Source organism: Diaphorina citri, unplaced genomic scaffold, assembly GCF_000475195.1.
Source record: "Diaphorina citri unplaced genomic scaffold, Diaci psyllid genome assembly version 1.1 scaffold238, whole genome shotgun sequence".
Classification (NCBI taxonomy): Eukaryota; Metazoa; Arthropoda; class Insecta; order Hemiptera; family Psyllidae; genus Diaphorina; species Diaphorina citri.
The window spans coordinates 212,505-235,950 of record NW_007377675.1 but is presented as its reverse complement, the minus strand read 5'-3'; the positions used below and the strand labels follow the sequence as shown (position 1 = coordinate 235,950).

At 38.8% G+C, this 23,446-nt stretch overlaps 1 protein-coding gene across 3 annotated transcripts in view; it reads left to right on the top strand.

The window, feature by feature from the left end:
• The window catches only part of LOC103506485 (talin-1), a gene marked incomplete at its 5' end in the record, with an annotated part of 28,283 nt that extends 6,712 nt beyond the window's left edge, over positions 1–21,571 (top strand). Inside the window, 27 exon segments of one of the 3 annotated variants that reach the window (XM_026821536.1) lie at positions 1,097–1,185; positions 2,989–3,132; positions 3,617–3,916; positions 4,222–4,482; positions 4,649–4,843; positions 5,230–5,388; positions 5,859–6,077; positions 6,582–6,872; positions 7,178–7,317; positions 7,818–8,008; positions 8,429–8,688; positions 9,101–9,298; positions 9,623–9,909; positions 10,351–10,588; positions 10,980–11,150; positions 11,732–11,843; positions 12,000–12,145; positions 12,538–12,801; positions 13,380–13,608; positions 14,058–14,308; positions 15,236–15,352; positions 15,920–16,105; positions 16,533–16,877; positions 18,085–18,221; positions 18,341–18,575; positions 19,071–19,207; positions 19,554–21,571. In XM_026821536.1, coding sequence (XP_026677337.1) covers positions 1,097–1,185; positions 2,989–3,132; positions 3,617–3,916; positions 4,222–4,482; positions 4,649–4,843; positions 5,230–5,388; positions 5,859–6,077; positions 6,582–6,872; positions 7,178–7,317; positions 7,818–8,008; positions 8,429–8,688; positions 9,101–9,298; positions 9,623–9,909; positions 10,351–10,588; positions 10,980–11,150; positions 11,732–11,843; positions 12,000–12,145; positions 12,538–12,801; positions 13,380–13,608; positions 14,058–14,308; positions 15,236–15,352; positions 15,920–16,105; positions 16,533–16,877; positions 18,085–18,221; positions 18,341–18,575; positions 19,071–19,207; positions 19,554–19,722 — 5,471 coding nt within the window. In that variant the 3' untranslated portion in view covers positions 19,723–21,571. 3 annotated transcript variants of the gene reach the window in all.
• Positions 21,572–23,446: the final 1,875 nt, after the last annotated feature.

The following is a 23,446-nucleotide window of genomic DNA, read 5'->3' as shown; positions in this document are numbered from 1 at the left end:
TGTAGTTTGTAAATTAGAACACCATGCTTTTCGGGAATGAGGTCCAAGTCTCTACAGTACATGCCTTGAAGGAATGTGATTAAGGGCGAGCAAAAGAGTGTGGGTTCGATCCGCACCGAAGTATGGAATTTTATCCTCGTACTTTGCCACTTAGATATTTCTTGAAGATGAACAAATTACGTTAGAATTCAGTCTTTTGCATGTATCTTCTTTGTCCGTAAACTACTGTACAAATCATGTAAATAATTCTTGTCAAATGTAAATAAATATATTGTTCACTGTGTTCTGTCTATTCTCTTTTATTTTTTCCCATACACTGTTCTAATTTCACTGTCAACCATTAGAGGGGTTTAACAGTCTAATTACTATCACCTGCGTAAATTGGTCCTGGATAATTAAATAATCATTTGTGTCTCGTCAATATAGAGAGGACAGATCTATGCACGAGATTTGAGTTGCTATTGATGTTGTCTCCAAATGTGACCATTTCTGAAGTTTTGTGAATACGCGGATTATGTTTCGCTTCCTTTGTCGTTTCTTTTAGCTAATTCTCTTTCAGTTCAGCTTTTAATATATACAGGGTGTCCAAACAAATAAGTAAAATTTATACAGTGTAGGGACAATCCTCGTCTGTATCTTTAGATCTTTAGATATACCTTTCAGAATCTTTAGATATACCTCTTTCGATGGAGTACCCTTGTCTGTTACTTCTCCTCTAAGGATAATTTTATCTCTGTTTTATGCCCTATAAAATACCGATTTCTTCATTATTCTTAGATTTCATAGAATTATCTATTGAATTCATTTAAGATTTTTTTTATATTATTATTATTATTATTATTTTAGCGCTCCGCCCCTCTAGGTCAAAATATAATCGAGCTATGAACGGTCCCCCATTTTGGGCTTTTAAAAGCGATTTTTTAAATGTAACAATGTTATGTTTTTATACGTAAATTATATCGCAGGGCCTTCTTAATTTAAGCTTATTCAACCTGTCCTCTAACCCTGTTAGGATTAATAAAACGGACGTTTTTGATGATAAAACGGACATATTTGATGCAAGTTGAGTTCTAGACATTTACCCCCTGGATTTCAGGTGCCCGCCCCTACGGAGTGGGGCATGTAGGCAGTGCCCAGTACACCACCGTCAGCGGACAGATTAATATTGCTCACTCACCTACCACGGTAAGGATAACTTGAGGGTTAACTTAAGACAGCTTAACTAATAACGTAAATTTGGAAGCAGATAAGTTAAAAATTGAGAAATCACATTAAAATAAATGTGATTTCTCAATTTTTAATGTGATACAAAACAATACTAAGTTGTATTTTGTTTTCGGAAACGGAAACGATGGTGGGCCATCTTGTATTTCATATAGTATAACTTCAGGGTTAACTTAAAACTACTTCTAGCCTTTGTAGTCATAGTATAAAATCTATTCCTATTAGATGTGGTTTACGTCCTGGTAGGTGTTTGGGATTTTTCCTCCGTCTTACTCAAAGTCTTGATATGAAGTACCTATATTAACTAACATTGCATTTGGTTTTCCATATTTTTCAAATAATAATTCCCTTTGACACCCTGTGCTTTTTTTAATTCCTTTGCTGCTTTTTTACTTTCCTTTTTTTGAAATTTTACCATCAAATCAAAAAATTTAGGTTGGTACCTACATTTTTGGCACTTCTATTTTCTTGCAAATTTCTTACGAAGTTTTACATTCATCTGCTTACCAATTTATTTTTCAAAAACTTCAATCTGTCTGATATGGGGGGTTGCATTTTTTGTTGATTTGCCCAAGCTTTTGCATGTTGCGCCTGTGAAATCACCCTAGCACTTGCTTCACCAAAATGTAACAAGCAAACTACTAGCTCCACACTTTATTTTTAAATCTTTAAAGGATTATTAATCAACCATTAAAGGATTATTGCTTGCCATAAAGTAATATCTGATTGTTTTTGGCAATCACATTTATTTTTCTCCTTCAAACACCCACGTATTAAACATCCATCCCAGTTTTCTTCACATAGTGTTTGGTACTTAACGCACTGTACATTTCAATATCTGATGAGCGAAAGGGGCGTAACTCCTGTTAATTTGACATGGTAGTTCCGCCTCTCAGGATTTATGCAAATTTTCTTCAAGTTCATAAGATCACTATTCTTAGGAAGAACGAGCAAAGTTTAGACAGATGATTTCACTGCTATGCAACATCAGTTGAAGTTAGCACTTTTAAGCAGAAACACAAGAAAAGTAGCTCTTTTACCATTCGCTTTACACTTAGGAAGTTATGTTAGGTTTCGCTGGAAAAACGGATCAAAAGAAAACCCAATAAAGAGGTTTAGTACTCTATTAAACTGTTAACATAATGGGACAACTTGTTCTAAGCTGGCAGTCCAAATAAACATTACTTTTTTAAAAGGAATTTTTTGTGTAACCTTGACTGTAATATTATTGTTCTCCCATTTGCATGCTTCTCATTTGTCTGGAAGAATCTATGTGGATCTTGGTACGTTTTGCTTCCTTGAGTATTGAATCTGTTAGTTTAAACGATACCCTTTTATCAAGTTTAAACGATACCTTATTTTATCAACGTTACTGTGCAGTCCTCGAAAAAATAGCCCTTGACAGGTTTGAGTTATGACAAGGTTTTGGAATGTCATTTTTAAGGGGCATGTTTTATTACCGGATATTTAAATCAAGATACTGGATTATGCCATTATAAGTAGACAGTGATTTCTTATTGCCAGTTGGTAGTACTCTTGTATTGCCAATGAGACGTATTGCCCGACAAACCAGCCCAAACCCAGCAACATTCTTATTTCTTTTGAAAGAACAAAGCCGTCTATACCTTTAGGCCGTCTTGGGTAGGTTTGCCGTCTTGGGTATAAGTGGCCATGGCAGTAATTAAGCAAAAGTCTATACGTAGGTAAATAAAATTCCATCATATGCCAATGGCCGATTCTAACACTGTTATTTTGCTTCTTCAGACGCAGCAGAGCCAAGTTACAAACATCCTGACTGGTTCTCAGAAAGCACTGCTATCTACGATAACAGAAGGGCATGAAGTCATTACTACCGTAGAGAAGGAGCTCATTTCGAAAGCTATCATCCCGGATTTGGGCAACGATGCGGTAAGTATTTGGATCCAAACGCCCTTTTAAGTGGTGTAATATTAAACTGTTGGTATAAACGATAAAGGGGATATATTATGTCTTACTTCGACAGTCTATAACGAGCGCTATTTAAGAAGTCTCCATTTATTTATATCAAATATATCAGTGTTATTTATATCAGTGTTATTCGATTTATTTGTTATTTGTCTCCAAGTGTTATTCGATATAAATCAATATGAAAAAAATATTCAATGAATGGTATACCCATCCGTAAAGCCGGAACTTGTGCCACGAATGTGCTATATTTCTATACTTTCCTTTCTCACATAAAGTTACTTACCAATATACCTACGAAGCTTCTTCTTTTGACTCCCTATTTTAACTGCCAGCTAACTAGGCTGGTTAGAAGTTTGCTTCTCTCCTCCCTGTTTATAGTCCTAAGCTAGACGCTGGTCTACTCCCTGCTTCTCAATACTAACAGACTTAGTGCTTCCTCTCACAGGCGTCTCTCAAATGGAAGGAAACAACAGTTGACGCCAACAAGCACAACGTGTCCTCCCAGATCGCGGCGATGAACGCTGCCACCGCCCAAGTGGTCACAATGACCTCCGGCGAAGTCACCGACTATTCTGGCGTAGAATCCGCCATTACTTCGATATCCCATACGCTCCCCGAGATGTCGAAAGGAGTGCGTATGCTGGCAGCTTTGACCCCGTCGGGAGATGAGCTTTTGGATGCCGCGAGAAAGTTGTGCTTTGCCTTCACGGACTTGTTGAAGGCAGCCCAGCCACATTCTAACCAGGTGAGAAACGGGTGAAACCCAAGTCTATAAAATCCAACTACGTGAAAACTTTCAGTGCTTGGCGCAGATTTCTTATGCTTTTTCATGAAAGGGAAATGAATGATATTATAGAATCATAATTCCAATATAATGTAATGTCAAAAAGGTGAAAAGTATATCTTTTTGGATAACAATATTACCAAAAATATGTATTTCATGCCTACTAGAACTAGTTTTATTTCCCCCTAGAACTTTACATAATACTTACCGTATACAGTAAAATAGGGTACATTTTCATCCTAATCTGAATTTCCAATTTTTTTCAGCCTCGTCAGAACCTTCTGAACGCTGCAACCCGAGTGGGTGAGGCCTCCCATCATGTGCTTACCGAGATTGGCGAGTCCCAAACTAACGAAATGCAAGACACGCTACTCAGCCTCGCCAAGGCGGTGGCTAACACGACCGCTGCCCTGGTGCTCAAAGCGAAGTCCGTAGCCTCGACTCTGCCGCCCAACCAACAGACGAGTGTTATAACCTCGGCTACCAAGTGTGCTCTGGCAACGTCCCAGTTGGTTGCTTGTACTAAGGTGAGTACGGGAGAGTATTGGGATATTAAAAGAAATGTTATTCTCTCTAGCTGGAAAACCCACCTCTTGCCGTAGTATTTAAAGTTTCCCCTCAAAAAGACTGAAATTTCTCGGAAAATGTTCATTTGCCTTAACCAAACCTTAACCATTCCATACTATGTCTCAGGTGGTCGCTCCAACTCTGGAGAACCCAGCGTGTCAGCAGCAACTGATGGCCGCTGTCAAGGAGGTCGCTAATGCTGTGGAAGGCCTGGTCGCTATGTGTAATGAGACGTGCACGGATGAGAATCTGAACAAAGATTTGACCAAAGCAGCCGCTGAAGTGACCAAGACCCTGAATCAGCTGCTGAATCATATCAAGGTGTGTAATGCTGATCCTGTATATAACTTTATACGTTGACCCTTAATACTTTAACATAAGTGGGCCTTTAATCCCTTAGAACTTCATATGTTGACCCTGAATCCTATACAACTTCATAAGTGACCCTTGATCCTATTCAGCTGCATAAGTTGACCCTTAATCCTATATAACTTCAAAGTTGGCCCTTAACCCTATATAACTTCATTTCCAGAGTCTATTATTCTATCAAATAAACTATTATTCACAGAATCAAAAAGGAATTATAATTAATTTTGGTGTGGAAGTGTAACCTCAAAATAAAGTAAGAATAACTACATTATTTTTACTCAATCCTATGGTATCTTCTCATCCTATTTTTATTTAATCCTATGGTATCTACTCAACAGGTGACAACTACAGAGCCTGCCCAGGATGTAGAGACGGCAGTGGAAGTGATGATGTCGAGCTCTGACAGGCTTCTAGCAGCCAGTGGCGATGCTCCCGAGATGGTTAGACAGGCTAGGATTTTGGGCCAGGCTACTGCCCAGCTTATCCAGGCTATCAAGGTAAACTTGGGTTTTATTCTTTGGGGAAAAAATTGCCTAATGGTAAAAAAATTCCGACATTTGTAACACCAACATACTTCTTTACGCCGACCCTATTTAAATAGGAAAAGGCTGGGAAGAAGAAGATTCTTACTCCAGCAGTCCATAAAACCATTATAACACAGCTCTCGCGGTAGTATGAAAGAAGAAAATAGTCTCCCCCAGAAAAAAATAGACAGTTTTTAGTTAGCCCTTCCTGAAAGAGTTTTCAAGGTCTTCTTTCTTAGACTTTGCTGAATCCCTGTAGACAATTACCAGGAAAAATACAGGTGAAGCGCGTGATTGCAACTTGTATTTTTTCTTCAATTTCATTTATTGTTGTTAGCTAATGTCAAGAGTTGACCATTAGGCCATTTTCTTGCGCGCATCCCCCAATATTTTCCCCAAGTTAATTTAATTTTACAATCTATTTTTTTAAATCTATTCTACAGGGTGACGCTGAAAACGAGCCAGACTCCGAGCTGCAGCGCCGTCTTCTGGCCGCAGCTAAGAACCTTGCCGAAGCTACGGCACGTATGGTGGAGGCCGCACGTCAATGTGCGTCCCACCCTCAGGATATTATGAAGCAGGAGGCTCTGGTGACCACTGTAGAAGAGCTGAGACAAGCTGCCACGCCTACGCTGAGATATAAGCTGTTCAATAAATCACAGGTTAGCAATAAATCATAGGTTGCACCACACAGATATACTTTTTTTTACTATAGCACTCTATTTATTTAATTTTCTAATCGCACCATTCCCTCTCCATCTTCACACTCTATCACACAGATATACTGTTCATGTGCAGTTAAAATGAAGATTATTATTGGTCTTTTTTGTTTGAATATTACTCATTCAGGTTGCTCACTGGGCAGAACTGTGAGGCTCAACACCTCTAAATTTATAAAAGTCTCTCTTATCTGTCTTTTATGTTCCTTGAACCCCCCTATGAAATCCTATAACCTAAACTCCTGCCCAGCCTTAGAAGCCAGCAATGACATTGTAGGTAAATACTGGGATGTGAGAGGAATAATGGACTAATGATCAAAGATCCTGCTAATAAAGTTCTAAAAAGTTCCTTCACCCCGGAGTATGGGTGTACTTGCTGGTTGATGAGTACTGTCCATTATTAATCATATGGTTATTCTTAACCCTCTTTCATCTGTGTCATTTCAGACGAACGAATTTGAAGGCCTCCTGCCAGGACAACAGGAAATCGAAGAAATTACCGAAATCATCGAATCCACTTACGAGCAAATTCACACCGATGATTTCCCTCGCTCTACAAAACCCATCGGTAGACTTCAGCAAGAATTGAGCTCAGCGGCCACCGGACTGAGTGAAACTACAAACGAAGTCATTTCGAGTGTGAAAAATCCGGCTAATCTGCCCGCTTCTTCTAAACAGTACAGTCACTCCTTGCAGAACCTGGTCGATATTGGAATGGAGATTATTTCCACAACTGAGGTGAGATTTGAGATCTTTGATGTGCTATTGTTTCCCCTATTCGTATCTTCGGTTTGATTTTCGGTGTACTGATTGATGTAAGGACACGGGCCCGTTTTAGGTTGCGCACCCCACCCCTTGGGCTTCATATTTTCTCCTTTACTGTGGGGCGGGCTCCGAACAAGATTTCTTGAGAGAGCCAAAATCAACTGAGAAAATTGCATATACCTTTTTTGGGGGTTAGAGATCGGAACTCAACACAAACTAAATTTTTCTAAAGCTCAATTCGAACACAAACTAAAAATTTCCGTGTGTTGAAATTTCAGAGCCGAGAAACCCAGACCAAAATGTTGAGCTCTCTGAAATCTGTGTCCACATCTTCTTCTAAGTTCTTGTCGACTGCAAGATCCGCTGCCCTAGATCCTTCAGCTTCCAACTCCAAGAGTCAACTGTCTGCGGCTGCCAGGTAAATACGAGCTAGAAGCAAAATCAAAGACGTTTACTTTTACAAGAATAGAATAGAATATACCTTGTTTATCCTGCTCGAATGATTCTAAAAAGTACCTGTTGTGTCTAAATATTTCCAATGATCGTATAGCCAAGATATGTCCTAATGTTTATTATCGTGTGGCCAAGTTATATCCAGGATCAGTTTCATTCAGTTCATTCCTAGATCAACGTTTCAACTCCATTTTACCATGATAAAATTTTTGAATAACATTCTATGACTTGACATCAGAGTATTTCATGTCACTTCTTTGAAGATGGAAATGAAATTATTATAAAAGACTTTCAGGGACTGATTAGTGCCTGAAGTGTTTCGGGGACTTTTCAGTTCAGTATTGTTAAAAAGGACTTAGTGTCCCCCCGGGCAAATAAAAGAGGGTATTGTATCCAATTTTATGAGCATTTTGAAAACCATACAAGCAAACAAAAACCAACAAAAATAATCTTTCGTCCTTCCAGAAATGTTGCTGACAGCATCAACAACCTCCTGAACATTTGCACGTCTGCCCTCCCTGGTCAGAAGGAATGTGACAATGCCATCCGCAACATTCAATCCATGAAGCCGTTCCTCGATAAACCTACTGAACCCATAAACGATATGAGCTACTACGAATGTCATAACTTGATCATGGAGAAATCCAAAAGCCTAGGTAAGTTGAGAGGATTTAAAAAGATGTTTGGTCGTTCAAACAGTTAGAAGGCAAAAAAAAATGTTGAAAGATTGTACGAATATAACTAAATCTAATTGAAATCATTAATTATTTCGTGGTACCCGAGAGCTTCTTTACAACTTTAACAACAGTACCACACTATTAATGAATATAATCAAATACAACTAAATCTAATTGAAATAATTAATTATTTCGTGGTACCCGAGAGCTTCTTTACAACTTTAACAACAGTACCACACTATTAATGAATAACAACATACCCGAGTGGGTATCGCACTAGTCTTACTCGCCGGAGGTCCCACATTCAATTCCCAGCGGGGTCGAACATACTCTTCAGTTTCTCATGTTTTCTACTTCTCTTATCTATAAAACCGGCCCTGATTTGTTATATTTTTCCAGGAGAAGGAATGACAGGCATGGCCAATCACGCCAAACACTCGGAATACGATGCCTTCGGCAAATGCGTCAACAACGTAAGCGACTCCATCTGTGGTCTCTGCGAAGGGGTGGCTCAGGCTTCCTACCTTGTGGCCATTAGTGAGGCTACCAGCAACACGGCTAACAAAGGTCTCATTGATCAGACGCAGTTCTCTCGAGCCGCCAATGCTATCAAACATGCGTGCAATACGCTTACCAATCCTTCCACCACTCAGCAACAGGTAATTGGACTTTTTATGTGAAAACTGATTGTTTTACCCTACAGTCGGTGTAAAACTACCTTCACATTAATTTCAACCAGGCTGAATAAGATCGAGAAAAGCCAGCAGCGCCAGGCTATTTTTCCTCTCGCATCCCAACATTTCCCTAAAACTAACTTTGCGTTCTCAACTTGAGTGATCCATTGTAAACTGGTGCATTAAGGTGTCTATTCCTATTGAATATCTAAACCAAACATCCCTAGGAAAAGAGCAGTCCGCTAGTTCACGTTTTTTAACCCATCACGGAAATACATTTTTACTTTCATTATCTTATAGGAAGGAAAGTAATGTAATCGGGTGAAATTTTCGATGTTCAGTTTTTTTATATATATATATAAACCATTGCCATTCTTATCTTTTTGATTCTCTTCAGATCCTGACAGCAGCTACAGTGATTGCTAAACACACCAGCTCCCTGTGCAACGCTTGTCGTATCGCCTCTTCCAAAACTACAAACCCTGTCGCCAAACGACACTTTGTCCAATCCGCCAAAGACGTTGCCAACTCTACAGCCAATCTGGTTCAAGAAATCAAAGCTCTTGATATGAACTACAACGAGAAGAATCACCAGGTAAAGATGCAGTGACAGCGTTTTAATATTGAAGTATTCGCGAAATAAATTATTTGCAAAGAAAAAACAAGGAGAAAACAATAATGAAACGAGAAAAATATAGTAATTAAGGATCTAATATGTACTAATCAAACTAAGGGGCGAGATTATTACCTGAGGTTTTACATTAACCTCGCCCACTACTTACCTTAAACTCAAGAGTCCATTATTAAACTTAAGAGTAGGTACTTTTTTTCCAAAAAAGCTCACTTTGAGGCTTAGGATTAGGAGAAAACCAGTCCAAAAATACGGGTTAACCTTATACGAATCCCTCATTATCCCCAGGTATGCACCCAGGCCACCAAACCTCTTCTGGACGCTGTGGACTCCCTAGTCTCCTTCGCCTACTCTCCCGAATTTGTCAACCGGTCTTCCCACTTCGGTGACTCCACGCTGACCGCCCAGGAACCCATCCTGAGCGCTGGGGAAGCCATTATAGAGTCTTCCTGCTCGATGATCAAGACGGCCAAATCGCTTGCCGTGTCTCCTAAGGATCGCCCGACGTGGAAACTCCTGGCCGATCACAGCAAACAGGTGTCGGATTCCATCAAACGACTCGTCACTTCAATCAGGTGAGAAACGATGAAATGGAATAAAACATTTAATAGAATAGAACAAAACATTTAATAAAATAGAATTCGGGTCAAATGAACTTTTTTTTTTCTCTGTACGAACATTATCTTTACTGTACGAATATTGGGACAAATGTGGTACAAGAAATCTGGATTTGAACTAGACATGTGTGAAGGCCGAGTGAGTTATAAAAAAGAACTACTTTTCAATGAACTACTCAGTCAATGAGTCAGATCCTAATTCTTTGAACATATAGGGAGTTGAAGAGTGGATTAATTAATTTAGGACCTGAATCATTGACTACGTTCTAATCTCCACAGGTACCAACTGCTCCTAGATGAAGCTATTCTTAGTCATTATGAAGAAAATGGCCTAATGGTCAATCCTTGACATGAGCTAACAGCTTATCATATTGTAATTATTTGAATTTCTATTTCTAGGGATGTGGCACCAGGACAGAAGGAATGTGACCAGGCCATCGAAGCCATCAGCTCGCGTCTTCGAGAGCTGGATGAAGTAGCCATGCTGGCGGTATCTCAAGGTCAAATCCCCCACTACAACTCTGCCTCGCTGCAAATGTCGGCGGAGAAAACCGAACAAGCCGCCAATGAAATCCTGACCCGCCTTGAACCTTTGCGACAAGCCGCCAAATACCAAGCTGAGAGTATAGCTTTCTCTGTAAGTAGTTTTTTGTTTAGATTTTTAATAGCCTTGAGATTCCTCTTCTTCATTTTCTTCGCCTTTTCCCGTGTTCAGACGGGGTCGGCGTTTTTCGTCCGCCTCTCAATCACCCCTGGGGTGATTGCTTTAGGCTGAAATTTGGTTTTGGCTACAAATAAATTTACAAGTGGATGTCCTTCACACTCTCTACCTTTGCTATTTCTTTAGCAAGGAACATTTCAGGCTGTTAACCTCCATGTTTAAAGTCCCCCAGCTAGACTGAGATTTCTCTACGGAGGAAATATTTTCGGTAATCGAACCCGCATCTTGAGTACGATCCTGTGGCTTGGATCTGATATTATTTGCGTAAGAAAAAAGATTGCTTATTGAATGACCATATCCGTTTCAGGTGAACCAACTCGTTACCAGTTTCGACTCTCTAGCCAGTGACTCGATGAATGTCGCCTCCAACCTGATCCATTCTAAACAACAAATGACACTCCTAGATCAAACCAAAACCGTGGCTGAATGCCTGCTGCAAGTTCTACACCTGATCAAGGAGGCGGGTGGCAATCCTGATGTAAGTACGAGGGTGGTAGAGTGCTACAGGCGATAATCGCCATTTGTGTTTTCAAAACCTCAGTTATAGCTTGTTTACAAATGTCTGGAATTTTGACCATTAGGCCATTTTCCTAAAGCTTCAGTTGTAGCAACAATGAAGGATAGTTATTTTTTATACTAGTGACCCAAAGTGACTTATATCTAAAATGTATAATGTTTTGTTGTAGTCTATTTAGTTTACAATATTCTTTCACATCAGAGCATAATATGGCTGCTCTGAGGTTTTGGCTAAAACGATAACTTTCTGATGATTTCTCGACCCTGATTGAACACAACACAACGGATCTATTCCAATCAAGTTGCCTAAAAACTCCCCATTATGAAATTATAATTTTTATTTTAGTATGTATCAAGTAATGTCCCTTAAGGTTTCATGTACAAACCGACACTATTATTGGGGGGGTTTTCAAGGCTTTTTCTCTGTTTTCCCTCCTAACTTTTTTTTTTTAATTTTGTATATTTTTTACAATGAAGGTTTGCCTACTATTCACATTTGCATTGAATTGTATATTAAAACTCGTGTGTGTATATAACTTGCAGGCTGTAAATATCCACCCAGACCTAGACGAATCCATCGAAGCCACCAAAGAAGCTCTCTCTGACATCACCAGCTCTCTGGACCACTTCACCGGCGTTGTAAATACGTTTGTAGATAGCATAACCAAATCAATGCAGCAGATCCCCGACCCAAATCAGCCCAATAGTCACTATGCTTCGGACTCTGTGGATTCCTATGTGGATTATCACACCAGAATGGTGGGCTCCTCATCTCTGGACCACTTCACCGGCGTTGTAAATACGTTTGTAGATAGCATAACCAAATCAATGCAGCAGATCCCCGACCCAAATCAGCCCAGTAGTCACTATGCTTCGGACTCTGTGGATTCCTATGTGGATTATCACACCAGAATGGTGGGCTCCTCGAAAGAAATTGCCAGGATCTCGCAAGAAATGGTGAGTGGTTTTTGACATTTTGTATTTCGTTCGAAAGCGCAAGTTCGCAATTGCAAAAAAATCCGTGTTTCAATCATTAGATTGATTTTACAATCCCAACGGTGCGGTGTAGTGGTGGATTTCACCAGTATTTTTATTTTATTTTATTTTGGCCTTAGAAGACCTGTTAGGTTCCATTTGATTTGTGTAGGCCTAATAGGACTGTTAAGCTAGGCTGTTAAGGGCTAAAAAGTTGGTTGGTGAAACCTACCCGAAAGTTTTTTTCCCCCACTTTGACCCAGGGGGTAAAAAACTCCAGATCTCACAGTTGGTATCTCGGCTACTACTATTGTTAAATTCTAATCTATTCTTTTATTTGATGTCAATTCTAATCTATTCTATTCTTCTTCTAGATGACAAAGTCCTGGTCGGACGTGAAAAGCATGAGCGGGCTCTCGTCTCAGCTGACGCACCAATATTCCAAACTATGCACGGACTGCATTGGGGCCGTGGCCTCTGCCAGCAATCCAGAAGTCAGTGGACGCCTGTGTGGTGCTGTCCACGATTTGGGAACGGCTTGTATCAACACAGTTACCATGGCTGCTACTTGTCAAACGTCGGGAGATGATTATACTCATCGGGAGTTTGCTGACACCAACCGCGTCCTGGCCGAGAAGGTAAGATAGTCAACACGATTGTTATTTAGGTTTTCAACCGTTTGAACCGGTGACACTAAAGAAACGCGACCTTAGTTACGTCTAATTTTAGACTCGTATTTATAGGGAAGCTCAAGTCAGACTGAAGTAAATTTTGGCCAATCAAATGTTTGGAATTGATGCTTTAGTGCTATTTGAGAATCAGTATTTTGTTCTGTTCACAATTTTTGACTAAAGAAACGCGACCTTAGTTACGTCTAATTTTAGACTCGTATTTATAGGGAAGCTCAAGTCAGACTGAAGTAAATTTTGGCCAATGAAATGTTTGGAATTGATGCTTCAGTGCTATTTGAGAATCAGTATTTTGTTCTGTTCACAATTTTATAGACTTTTAAGTGCCTCCTAATTGTTGCTCTATTCTTATACATCTTTTTACACTTATAATGGCGCCATTGAATTTCAAGATTGGAGAAAAATAACCTGATACATACTATGTTATAGTCTTTTACCATACTCATCTTGTTCTAACCTGACAGTCTAATTAAAGCATTACAGTATGTACTTGAACTTATAGTCTTATGTCTATTCTCATTCCTCAGGTATCCCAAGTTCTGTACGCCCTCCAGGCCGGATCCCGTGGTACCCAAGCTTGTATCAACGCCGCGTCCACAGTGTCCGGTATCATAGGAGATCTGGACACAACCATCATGTTTGCCACAGCCGGCACTCTGCATGCGGAGAAGGAGAATGACACTTTCGCTGATCACCGGGAGAATATACTGAAAACCGCCAAGGCTCTTGTGGAAGATACGAAAACACTTGTTGCAGGTATGCGAAATAAATAAATCTTCATCTTTTCTATCATTTAAATAATTATTATTAATCGTATGAACATATATTTCGACACCATATAAGAACTTCAGCAGGTCACTTCACTACAGGAGACTTGTAAATACAAACAATAGTATTGTTTCACTCATTCACAAACTGACCGCTCTGTCTCCAGAACTCCAACACCTAGAAAGCTGATATTTGGTAGGAATATTCCTAATATGTGCTAGATGTGCAAGAAAAGAGTATTTTGCGGAAATCTAAACCGATCTCGAGTTATGATCATTTTTTTTAAACGAAGCACGGCAACCTGCTAGTCTGGTCATATTTGGTTTGTTTGATTTTTTCTGATATTCTATTTTATTTTTTTGATCTTGGCTCGGAAGCACCAATTCCAAAAATTAAAACATATCCTATTTTATTCTAATCCTATTTCATTTCTTCAGGTGCCGCATCCTCTCAAGAACAGTTAGCCGTGGCCGCCCAAAATGCCGTATCTACCATCGTACAATTAGCCGAAGTGGTCAAATTCGGAGCTGCCTCTCTAGGCTCTAACAATCCAGAGGCCCAAGTCCTTCTGATTAACGCGGTGAAAGATGTGACCACCGCCCTGGGAGATTTGATTCAAGCCACCAAAGCCGCGTCGGGCAAAACCATCAATGACCCTTGCATGAACCATTTGAAAGAGTCAGCCAAGGTAATTAAATATCCATATTTATCCACAGCCAATTAGATATCCATCCACAGCCGAAAAAGCGAAACAACAGCCAATTGAAATAATTAAATTCCCCCTGAAATTGTGAACATATTTTGTATCAAATACACAATAGAAATCTTGATTAAAGACCCGTGCATGAACCATTTGAAAGAGTCAGCCAAGGTAATTAAATATCCATATTTATCCACAGCCAATTAGATATCCATCCACAGCCAAAAAAGCGAAACAACAGCCAATTGAAATAATTAAATTCCCCCCTGAAATTGTGAACATATTTTGTATCAAATACACAATAGAAATCTTGATTAATTAAAATACAAAAAATTGCTATCAAGGCTAGTTAAAAAGTATACCAGATCTCCAAGCATGACATAATTAATTAGTCATCATGATTGAAAATGTTCAGTAGAATATGGCACCAAAAAAAGAAGAATCTTTTATCAACCACCATAAGAGACACTTGTTACTGTGAGTTTCCTGAGTTTTTTCAATCATTTTATTTAAACTTCCATCTTTTCTAAAGCTCAGTGTTTTGGTAAATTTGTGTCCTGAAAACAACCCCACAGGCTCCAACATAGTGGTTGCTGTTGCTTGCTGTTAAACTGGTGTCAATAGTATACCAGATCTCCAAGCATGACATAATTAATTAGTCATCATGATTGAAAATGTTCAGTAGAATATGGCACCAAAAAAAGAAGAATATTTTATCAACCACCATAAGAGACACTTGTTACTGTGAGTTTCCTGAGTTTTTTCAATCATTTTATTTAAACTTCTTTTCTAAAGCTCAGTGTTTTGGTAAATTTGTGTCCTGAAACCTGAAAACAACCCCTCAGGCTCCAACATAGTGGTTGCTGTTGCTTGCTGTTAAACTGGTGTCAAATTCATGTTGTGTTTTGTTCTCAGGTAATGGTGACCAATGTAACATCCCTGTTGAAAACCGTCAAAGCAGTGGAAGACGAGCATACCCGCGGTACAAGAGCCTTGGAATCGACTATCGAAGCCATAGCGCAAGAAATACGAGTAAGTGCTATTTACTATAGTGTTTATTACTATCCAGCTATTTACTGTGCTATGTACTCGCGGTACAAGAGCCTTGGAATCGACTATCGAAGCCATAGCGCAAGAAATACGAGTAAGTGCTATTTACTATAGTGTTTATTACTATCTAGCTATTTACTGTGCTATTTACGTGCTACTGTGTTTAGTACATTCGTTAAAAGACCAGCTATATTACACCCGTGTGGTCTGTGTCGTAACATGTCCATCCCGGATTATGTCCCACATCAGATGGGCGAGAGGAAACAATTCCTTTGCCATTTAGGTGCTGAAATATTCTAGATCTGATTGATTTTTTATACCATCCAACCTTGTGTACAATATTCAATTTATTTAAATAACACAATCAAGTTGAATTGAATCAAAGTTCTTGATTGAAGACTGGGTAACTTTGTGAAAGTTAATTCTAACTGTATGGAAAACTATTACTACTTCACACAAAAAGTGAAGTAATATTCCTATTCGTTTTCCTTACAATCCAATAGTTTTAATTAAACTTGAATGGAATTATATCTTTCTGTATTTCAACAGGCACTAAATTCCGTGGAACAAGTGAAGAGCACTGCATCCCCCGAAGAACTGGTCCGCTGTACAAAACCCATCACCCAGGCTACAGCCAAGGCAGTAGCTGCTGGTAACTCATGTAAGCAGGAAGACGTTATTGTGGCAGCCAATATGGGACGGAAAGCTATATCTGATATGCTGGCCGTTTGTAAAGTAAGTTACAAGTAATGCTTTATTTAGATTTAGACTGTCAGCTTGAAATAAAGATGTCCCATTATGCTAACAGTTTAATAGAGCACCTCTTTATTGTGTTATAGGGAGATATGCTACCATAACCACATTATGCTAGGTTTTACGTCGGCCTTTCTTAGTTAGCATTATGCCTGCCAACTACTTTTAACGGAGATGCCCCATAGTGCCGTGTCATCCACATAGGGCAACCATAGATTACCAAGATGAGAAGTGAAGTTGTCTTGTAGATGAAGTTTCTTAATGATCTAAATTCCTGTCCAGCCTTGGAAGCCAGCAGTTCCATTGTAGAATAATATTGGGACGCGCTTAGAAAATGGCCTAATGGTCAATGTCCCGACATTTGTAAACAACAACAACAACAACAACAACCATTTATTTTCTTCCTCAGGGATGCAGCAACGCGGCAGAAACTCACGAACTGTGCGTCAAAACCTTAGACGCGGGCCAGGAAGTCGCGGTTCAGTATCGCGAACTTCTTCAAACCGTTCTACACATTCTTTCCCGCCCCGGAGACCGAATAGCCGACAGCAAGCAAGCTCTACCGCCCATCTCACGCCGGATCGCGCAGAGTCTTACAGAGTTGGTCTCGATAGCCGAACAACTCAAGGGGAGCAACTGGATGGACCCCGATGATCCGACGGTCATCGCGGAAACAGAACTGTTGGGTGCTGCAGCCTCTATTGACGCGGCGGCCAAGAAGTTGTCCAGCCTACGCCCGAGAAGATCCTTGCAGGTAAGGAGAGATGAATAGGTTAGAAATGAGTAGTGAAAAGAAGCAGAGGAAATGACGAAACTTTGGACTTTGGAGAGGTTAAATAGGCGTGAGAGAGAGAAAGAGGCCGAAATTTCCAAAGTATTGAAGGAAAATGAAGGAAAATTGTACTGTTCAAATGGTAAGGAAAAGTTCTTGAAAATCTCTTCTGTATTTGTTGAGACCGGAGACATCTAAGCTCTGCATTCCTTTCCATCGAAACTGCCCGTCTTGTTTGTTTTTATAAAGTTTGTTTCAGAGACAGCAATGACCTCAGATGGGTTAGCAGGTTCACCAAACTAAAAGATCACAGCGAGCAATGTCTCTATTCCATAAGATATGTTTGATATTCTTGGTTGTTTACTATTTTACCATTCAACCGAGAATCAAACATATATCATGGAGTGAGACCTCTAGACACCTTGGAGAAGTTTGTAAACAATGAATTGCAGGTTCACCAAACTAAAAGATCACAGCGAGCAATGTCTCTATTCCATAAGATATGTTTGATATTCTTGGTTGTTTACTATTTTACCGTTCAACCGAGAATCAAACATATATCATGGAGTGAGACCTCTAGACACCTTGGAGAACTTTGTAAACAATGAATAGTTTCTGAAGTGAACAACCGATGTAAACTGAGCCTCGTTTGTTTTTGTTTTATTTTTTCTTTCTAGCTTGGATTTTCCGGAATTTGGAATATTAGTAATGTGTTTCTATATATACTATTTTCTCTTCTGTTTTGTTGTTTTAAACTACAGAGGTCAAAGTCCAGAGTACGTTTCGCCGATGGTACTTCACTGTCGTCCGTTTGTTTACATTTAATCTCCTTGTCTTGATGCCCACGCCTTGCTCCTAATCACTCAGTCTTTTCATCTCAAGTCCTAACCATGATATTTTTACGTAGTCACCTGTTTGATCTGGTTAAATCTGATTGATTGTTTTAAACTACAGAGGTCAAAGTCCAGAGTACGTTTCGCCGATGGTACTTCACTGTCGTCCGTTTGTTTACATTTAATCTCCTTGCCTTGATGCCCACGCCTTGCTCCTAATCACTCAGTCTTTTCATCTAAAATCCTAACCATGATATTTTTACGTAGTCACCTGTTTGATCTAGTTAAATCTGATGGCAGGATCAGGGTCCCGTGACTTCGCCATGTGTGACTACAAATTCTATTTTCCTCCCCAGGAAACCGACGAGACTCTCAACTTTGACGAGATGATTCTGGAGGCTGCTAAATCCATCGCAGCAGCTACATCAGCCCTAGTGAAAGCAGCTTCGGCTTCCCAGCGAGAACTTATCGACGCTGGCCGAATGAGTCGAAGGCCTTTGACAAGTTCAGACGATGGCCAATGGTCCGAGGGTCTCATTTCTGCAGCGCGTCTGGTTGCTGCAGCTACACATACGTTCGTTGAAGCGGCTAACTCAGTGGTTTGAGTCGAAGGCCTTTGACAAGTTCAGACGATGGCCAATGGTCCGAGGGTCTCATTTCTGCAGCGCGTCTGGTTGCTGCAGCTACACACACGTTCGTTGAAGCGGCTAACTCAGTGGTCCAGGGAGCTGGTACAGAGGAGAAACTCATTTCTTCTGCCAAGCAAGTGGCTTCGTCTACAGCACAACTGCTGGTAGCGTGTAAAGTGAAGGCAGACCCAGAGAGTGATGCTACACATCGACTACAGGTATGTGCTGCTTTTTTATCAAATAGAATTCAGTACTAAAATCTGTTGGCGTAGTTTCTTTTGTATAGGACAATGGGATCATATCTGTCATTTTTAAGTCCAGTTCTGAGACCAATTATTGTAACAGAATAGCTTGTAGCGTGTAAAGTGAAGGCAGACCCAGAGAGTGATGCTACACATCGACTACAGGTATGTGCTGCTTTTTTATCAAATAGAATTCAGTTCTAAAATCTGTTGGCTTAGTTTATTTTGTATAGACTATAGAACAATGGGATCATATCTCTCATTTTCAAGCCCAATTCTGAGACCAATAATCGTAACAGAAGATCTCATTTTTATTGGTCAATTACCGTTTACAGCCGTCGATTAGATACGCGATCCTGTATAAAATTAAATTAGCCAAAAGTGACCTATTTTCAACTTAAAAGAGCGCCTGTAATAGTTCTGTTCTCAAACGAGGTTAGATGTTAAATCCTTTTGTTCCTTCATTTTCAGTCGGCTGGTAACGCTGTGAAGAGAGCCACAGATAATCTGGTTCGTGCTGCCCAGCAAGCTATTCAACAGGACGAAGAGAGGAGTTTGGTTCTCAATAGGAAAATGGTTGGAGGCATCGCTCAGGAAATTAATGCCAGGTATGTTACATTCAGAAGGAAATGATAATTGTAAGAGAATAAAAAGATGTCATTCTAAGTTTCATATTACAATGTAGATGTAATAATGTACGGTTGAAGAAAGAAGCAATACATATAGTTCGAAGGGAAGGTGTTTACAATGATATTACCAACAATATCATTGTAAGTGTGGGTGCTAAATTTATTATCAGGCTTCCTTTGCAAACCTAGATCGATTTCGGATTTGATTTCAGATAATTAAAAAGTTGGGCCATTTGACCTGCATATTCTTCAGTATGTCGAGAAAATTTGGTGTCCCAATTCGATAATTTTTCCTACTAATGAACCAAAACTTTTTCTTTTACAGGTCCGAGGTTCTGCGTATTGAACGTCAGCTAGAGGAAGCTCGAGGTCGGCTAACTGCCATCAGACAGGCCAAATATAAACTGAAAGGAGGAGACGGTAGTGCGTCAGACACAGAACCTGAAATGTACGAACCTACTTACAACGGCGTTGTTAACAACAAATCCGAATAAGTTTGTAAATCATTTGTTATGAAATTTAAATAAATTGTAGAATTCTGTGTTTTCTTTGATATCCGCGAAAGATAGTTCCTAAAGGAACTAGTCGGAGTTGTCAGGCTATAACGTTTAATGAAATTTTGAAGCAAGATAGTGGTCAGAATAACATTTATTGTTTGAAATACTTGGAAGGCGACAAAGTCAGTTCTTTCAAGGCTACTTTTGACTTTTGTGATTATTTTTTCGTCAGTATTTGGTGCCATAATCACGGTTTACTAAATTGCACTGCTCTTTAAAGTCCTGAAAGACAAGTGCTCACTAAATTTTAACTATCCCACTGGAATTTTTGTCTTAGTGGTAAAATATTTGAATGTCTCCAACAGGTGCACGAGGCTTGTAGCCTCCTATGGAAAGCTCCTGCTGCTTGAATAGAGATGTCTTATTAACCCAAGTTAACTTTGATATCGAATTACTTTGAACTTATTCAGGCAATGCTTCCCTTATAAAAGCGCTGTCTAAGCACAAAACTGGTAATTTGATTTGAAATCAAAGTGAACTCGGGTTACGAAAACACTCTGGGAACATACACGATATAGTTTTATTTTTCTATAATATATTAATATTTCTTTCTCTTCCCGCTCGTTTGTTACAATGCTTACTTATATGTTTGTTGATGGTTTTTTCTCGATTTGTCATGGTTGCCTTAAATGTTATGTTTTCAACGATACCTTTGATTCCAATTATTTTTAATGATACTCAAAATCTAAATTTTGCGTTAACAAAATTTTGTTTTTATATTTGTAAATTTTATATCCTTTATCTTGGTCGTTTTCCCACCTTCTCCTTTATTTGCCATGTGTAGGACAAAGTCCATTAATCTTCTATCAACTATAACTTTTGAAGCAAACTGGAAATTTTACTCTGGTTACTTTTCGAAATTATGTTGGTTTTTTGTGCTTTTTGTATAATTTTCACGAATTGAGATATTATGAATTTTAAAATTATGAAATATTAAATATTTTTATTTCTTCATGTTATTATGTTCGTTATACGATAAAAAAAAAAGACTTCTATGACAAATCGTGAGAAAGTTTTATTTAATTTTATTAATCTTATTTAATGTGACTAATGTACATAATAATTTTTTTCTCATTAGACTTGTGCATATTTGTAATTTGTGTGCCATTTTATTGAACTGATATATTGCCAATTTACCTCAGTCGATAGTTCTGGCAAACATTAAGATACCTGGTCCGATGGAAATGTAAGCGTAATAACCGCTTTCTTAGATTTTGCGTATAGTAACGCAAATCGTTATGAATTAAACTAGTGTTATGTTACCATACATTACCTATGCTCTGTCGTTTTGGCAAACCAAATTTTGGGCCGTTCGTCAGTAAATTTTATTGATTATTTCTCTTATTTACGTGAGTATCGGATCAGAGAATTTTAAGTATTCTTTAATGGCAACGGTGCTTTTCGATATATTACAAGTATGCGCAAGGTAGAATTCGTACTACTCATTGTGGTACAAGATCATGCTAGTGTAGATTACAGTGTTGCCAAGTGGAGCAAGTTCAGCATTATCAGATATTTCGGGGTACGATAGTTTGCCGCTTTTTAAATTATAGGGCACTCGAAACAATTTCTTCTCTTGAAGTTATCACAGATTTTTGAGAAAGAAATGGGAATGTTAAGACAGAAAATCTTCGTGAGGAATTTTCATTTGGCAGCACAGGTAGCTTAGTATTTAGTTATGTTAGTGATATTTTTATTATGTCTAAGTTACTAATAATATACATATCAAATGAATTATTTTTAATAAATGAAAAACAATTATATTTCTACTAATCATACGATTGAATTACTGACAATTTTATTTTAAATAATTTTATTTATTATAGCATTTGAAAATACGCACCTCATAGTTGGGTGATTTATAACTGGAAACGGTCGTATTTATTTTGTTTTTAATTTCTATTGTTCTCCCACATCTGGGGAAGGTCATTTCAGTGTGTTTCTTAAACGTTTGAGGCCTTTGCTACTTCCGAACAGTAAAATATAAGTTGAGTAGGTATGAGAAATTCGGTTAAAATATAAAGATGAAACCGCATAACGCATGTCGATAATCTCGGTCGTATTAAGAGTACAAAGACCTTCTATTGTTCTCCCACATCTGGGGAAGGTCATTTCAGTGTGTTTCTTAAACGTTCGAGGCCTTTGCTACTTCCGAACAGTAAAATATAAGTTGAGTAGGTATAAGAAATTCGGTTAAAATATAAAGATGAAACCGCATAACGCATGTCTATAATCAGAGAAAACTTGGTGGTAGAAACGGGTTACATAAAATATGTATAAGTGTGGGAACTTATGCAGAGGAAGACCTAAGAAAAGGCATATGTCCAGCGATGTACAGATGATCCAGATAAACCAAAAAAAAAAAAAAAACTCCAATAGAAAGTGAACGGAGCAGTGGTCAGTTTTCCAGTGGTCTCTAGACTTGTATAAGTGTGGGAACTTATGCAGAGGAAGACCTAAGAAAAGGCATATGTCCAGCGATGTACAGATGATCCAGATAAACCAAAAAAACTCCAATAGAAAGTGAACGGAGCAGTGGTCAGTTTTCCAGTGGTATATTTATTCCTTACCTAATTAGGTATTCCTAGAATTGTAAAACTGGAAGTATGATTCATAGGTACTTACTTTGGCACTCTTGAGCACTTGCTTCCGAAATGAAAAACAGGAGGAGTACTGGAAATTGAAAACAAAACAGGCAAGTTGTTGAAAAACAATTCCAAATAATTTGGTTAAAGAATCGGTAGGTATTTATTTAAATTTTACACAACACCTTGTTTAGACGGCGTGGCGGGACTGCGAGAATAAAGGGACTTTTCAGTCTCATTCTGGCAGAATCTTCTTTTTCTTCGCCATTTCCCGTGTACAGACGGATTCGGCGTTTTTCGTCAGCCTCTCAATCAGCCCTAACTAAGGTGATTGCTTTGGAGTGGCAGAATAATATATTATCTTTTTCTTTTCTGTTTTTCACCTGCCTTAGGCCCGGATTCAAAGATCAAATCGGACGGTATGATGGGGGGGTATACCACGATTCCGCGCATGTGCCCTGCGTAGAAAGTATCAGAGAAGAGTCGGGAGTCAAAGAGCGAGTTGAAAAAAAGAGTAGTTCCTTTTACTGAGTAGCTCAGTTGGGATTCAATCCCAAAGATGAGTCAAAAGTCGCATCTCTAGTGGTCTCAAAAGGCAAATAATCTAAAGTTGAACTTTACGCCCCTTTGCAGTTTTTCAGAAGCGGTTCGCAAAATATGGACCCAGAGTCGATTTCAGTTCGTATAAGAAAAAGTCTAATCGGGACCTTTTCGATGTCTTTTTTGGAAGCTGTTCCTAAAATATGGACACCCGGTACATCTAGAATTCTAGAAAATCTAGGATGCACTCGAATTAGGTAAGATTTACTTCAGGAAAATTCTGACGGACAGATGAAAATCAAAAGAAAAATGTAGACGAAATAGAGAATGTAAAATTTATTTATAAATATGCATTAACCAGAATTAGATCATAAATACATGAATATAGGTAATTTGAAAATAAAAACGGTAATTATAGTAATAGACAATACACGTGCGGTGAAAAACGATCTTCAAAGTCGAAAATACACTATAGGTAAGTTTGCAATTTCACAATTCACAAATAAAAAAAGAAAACAAAATATTTTCACAAATCT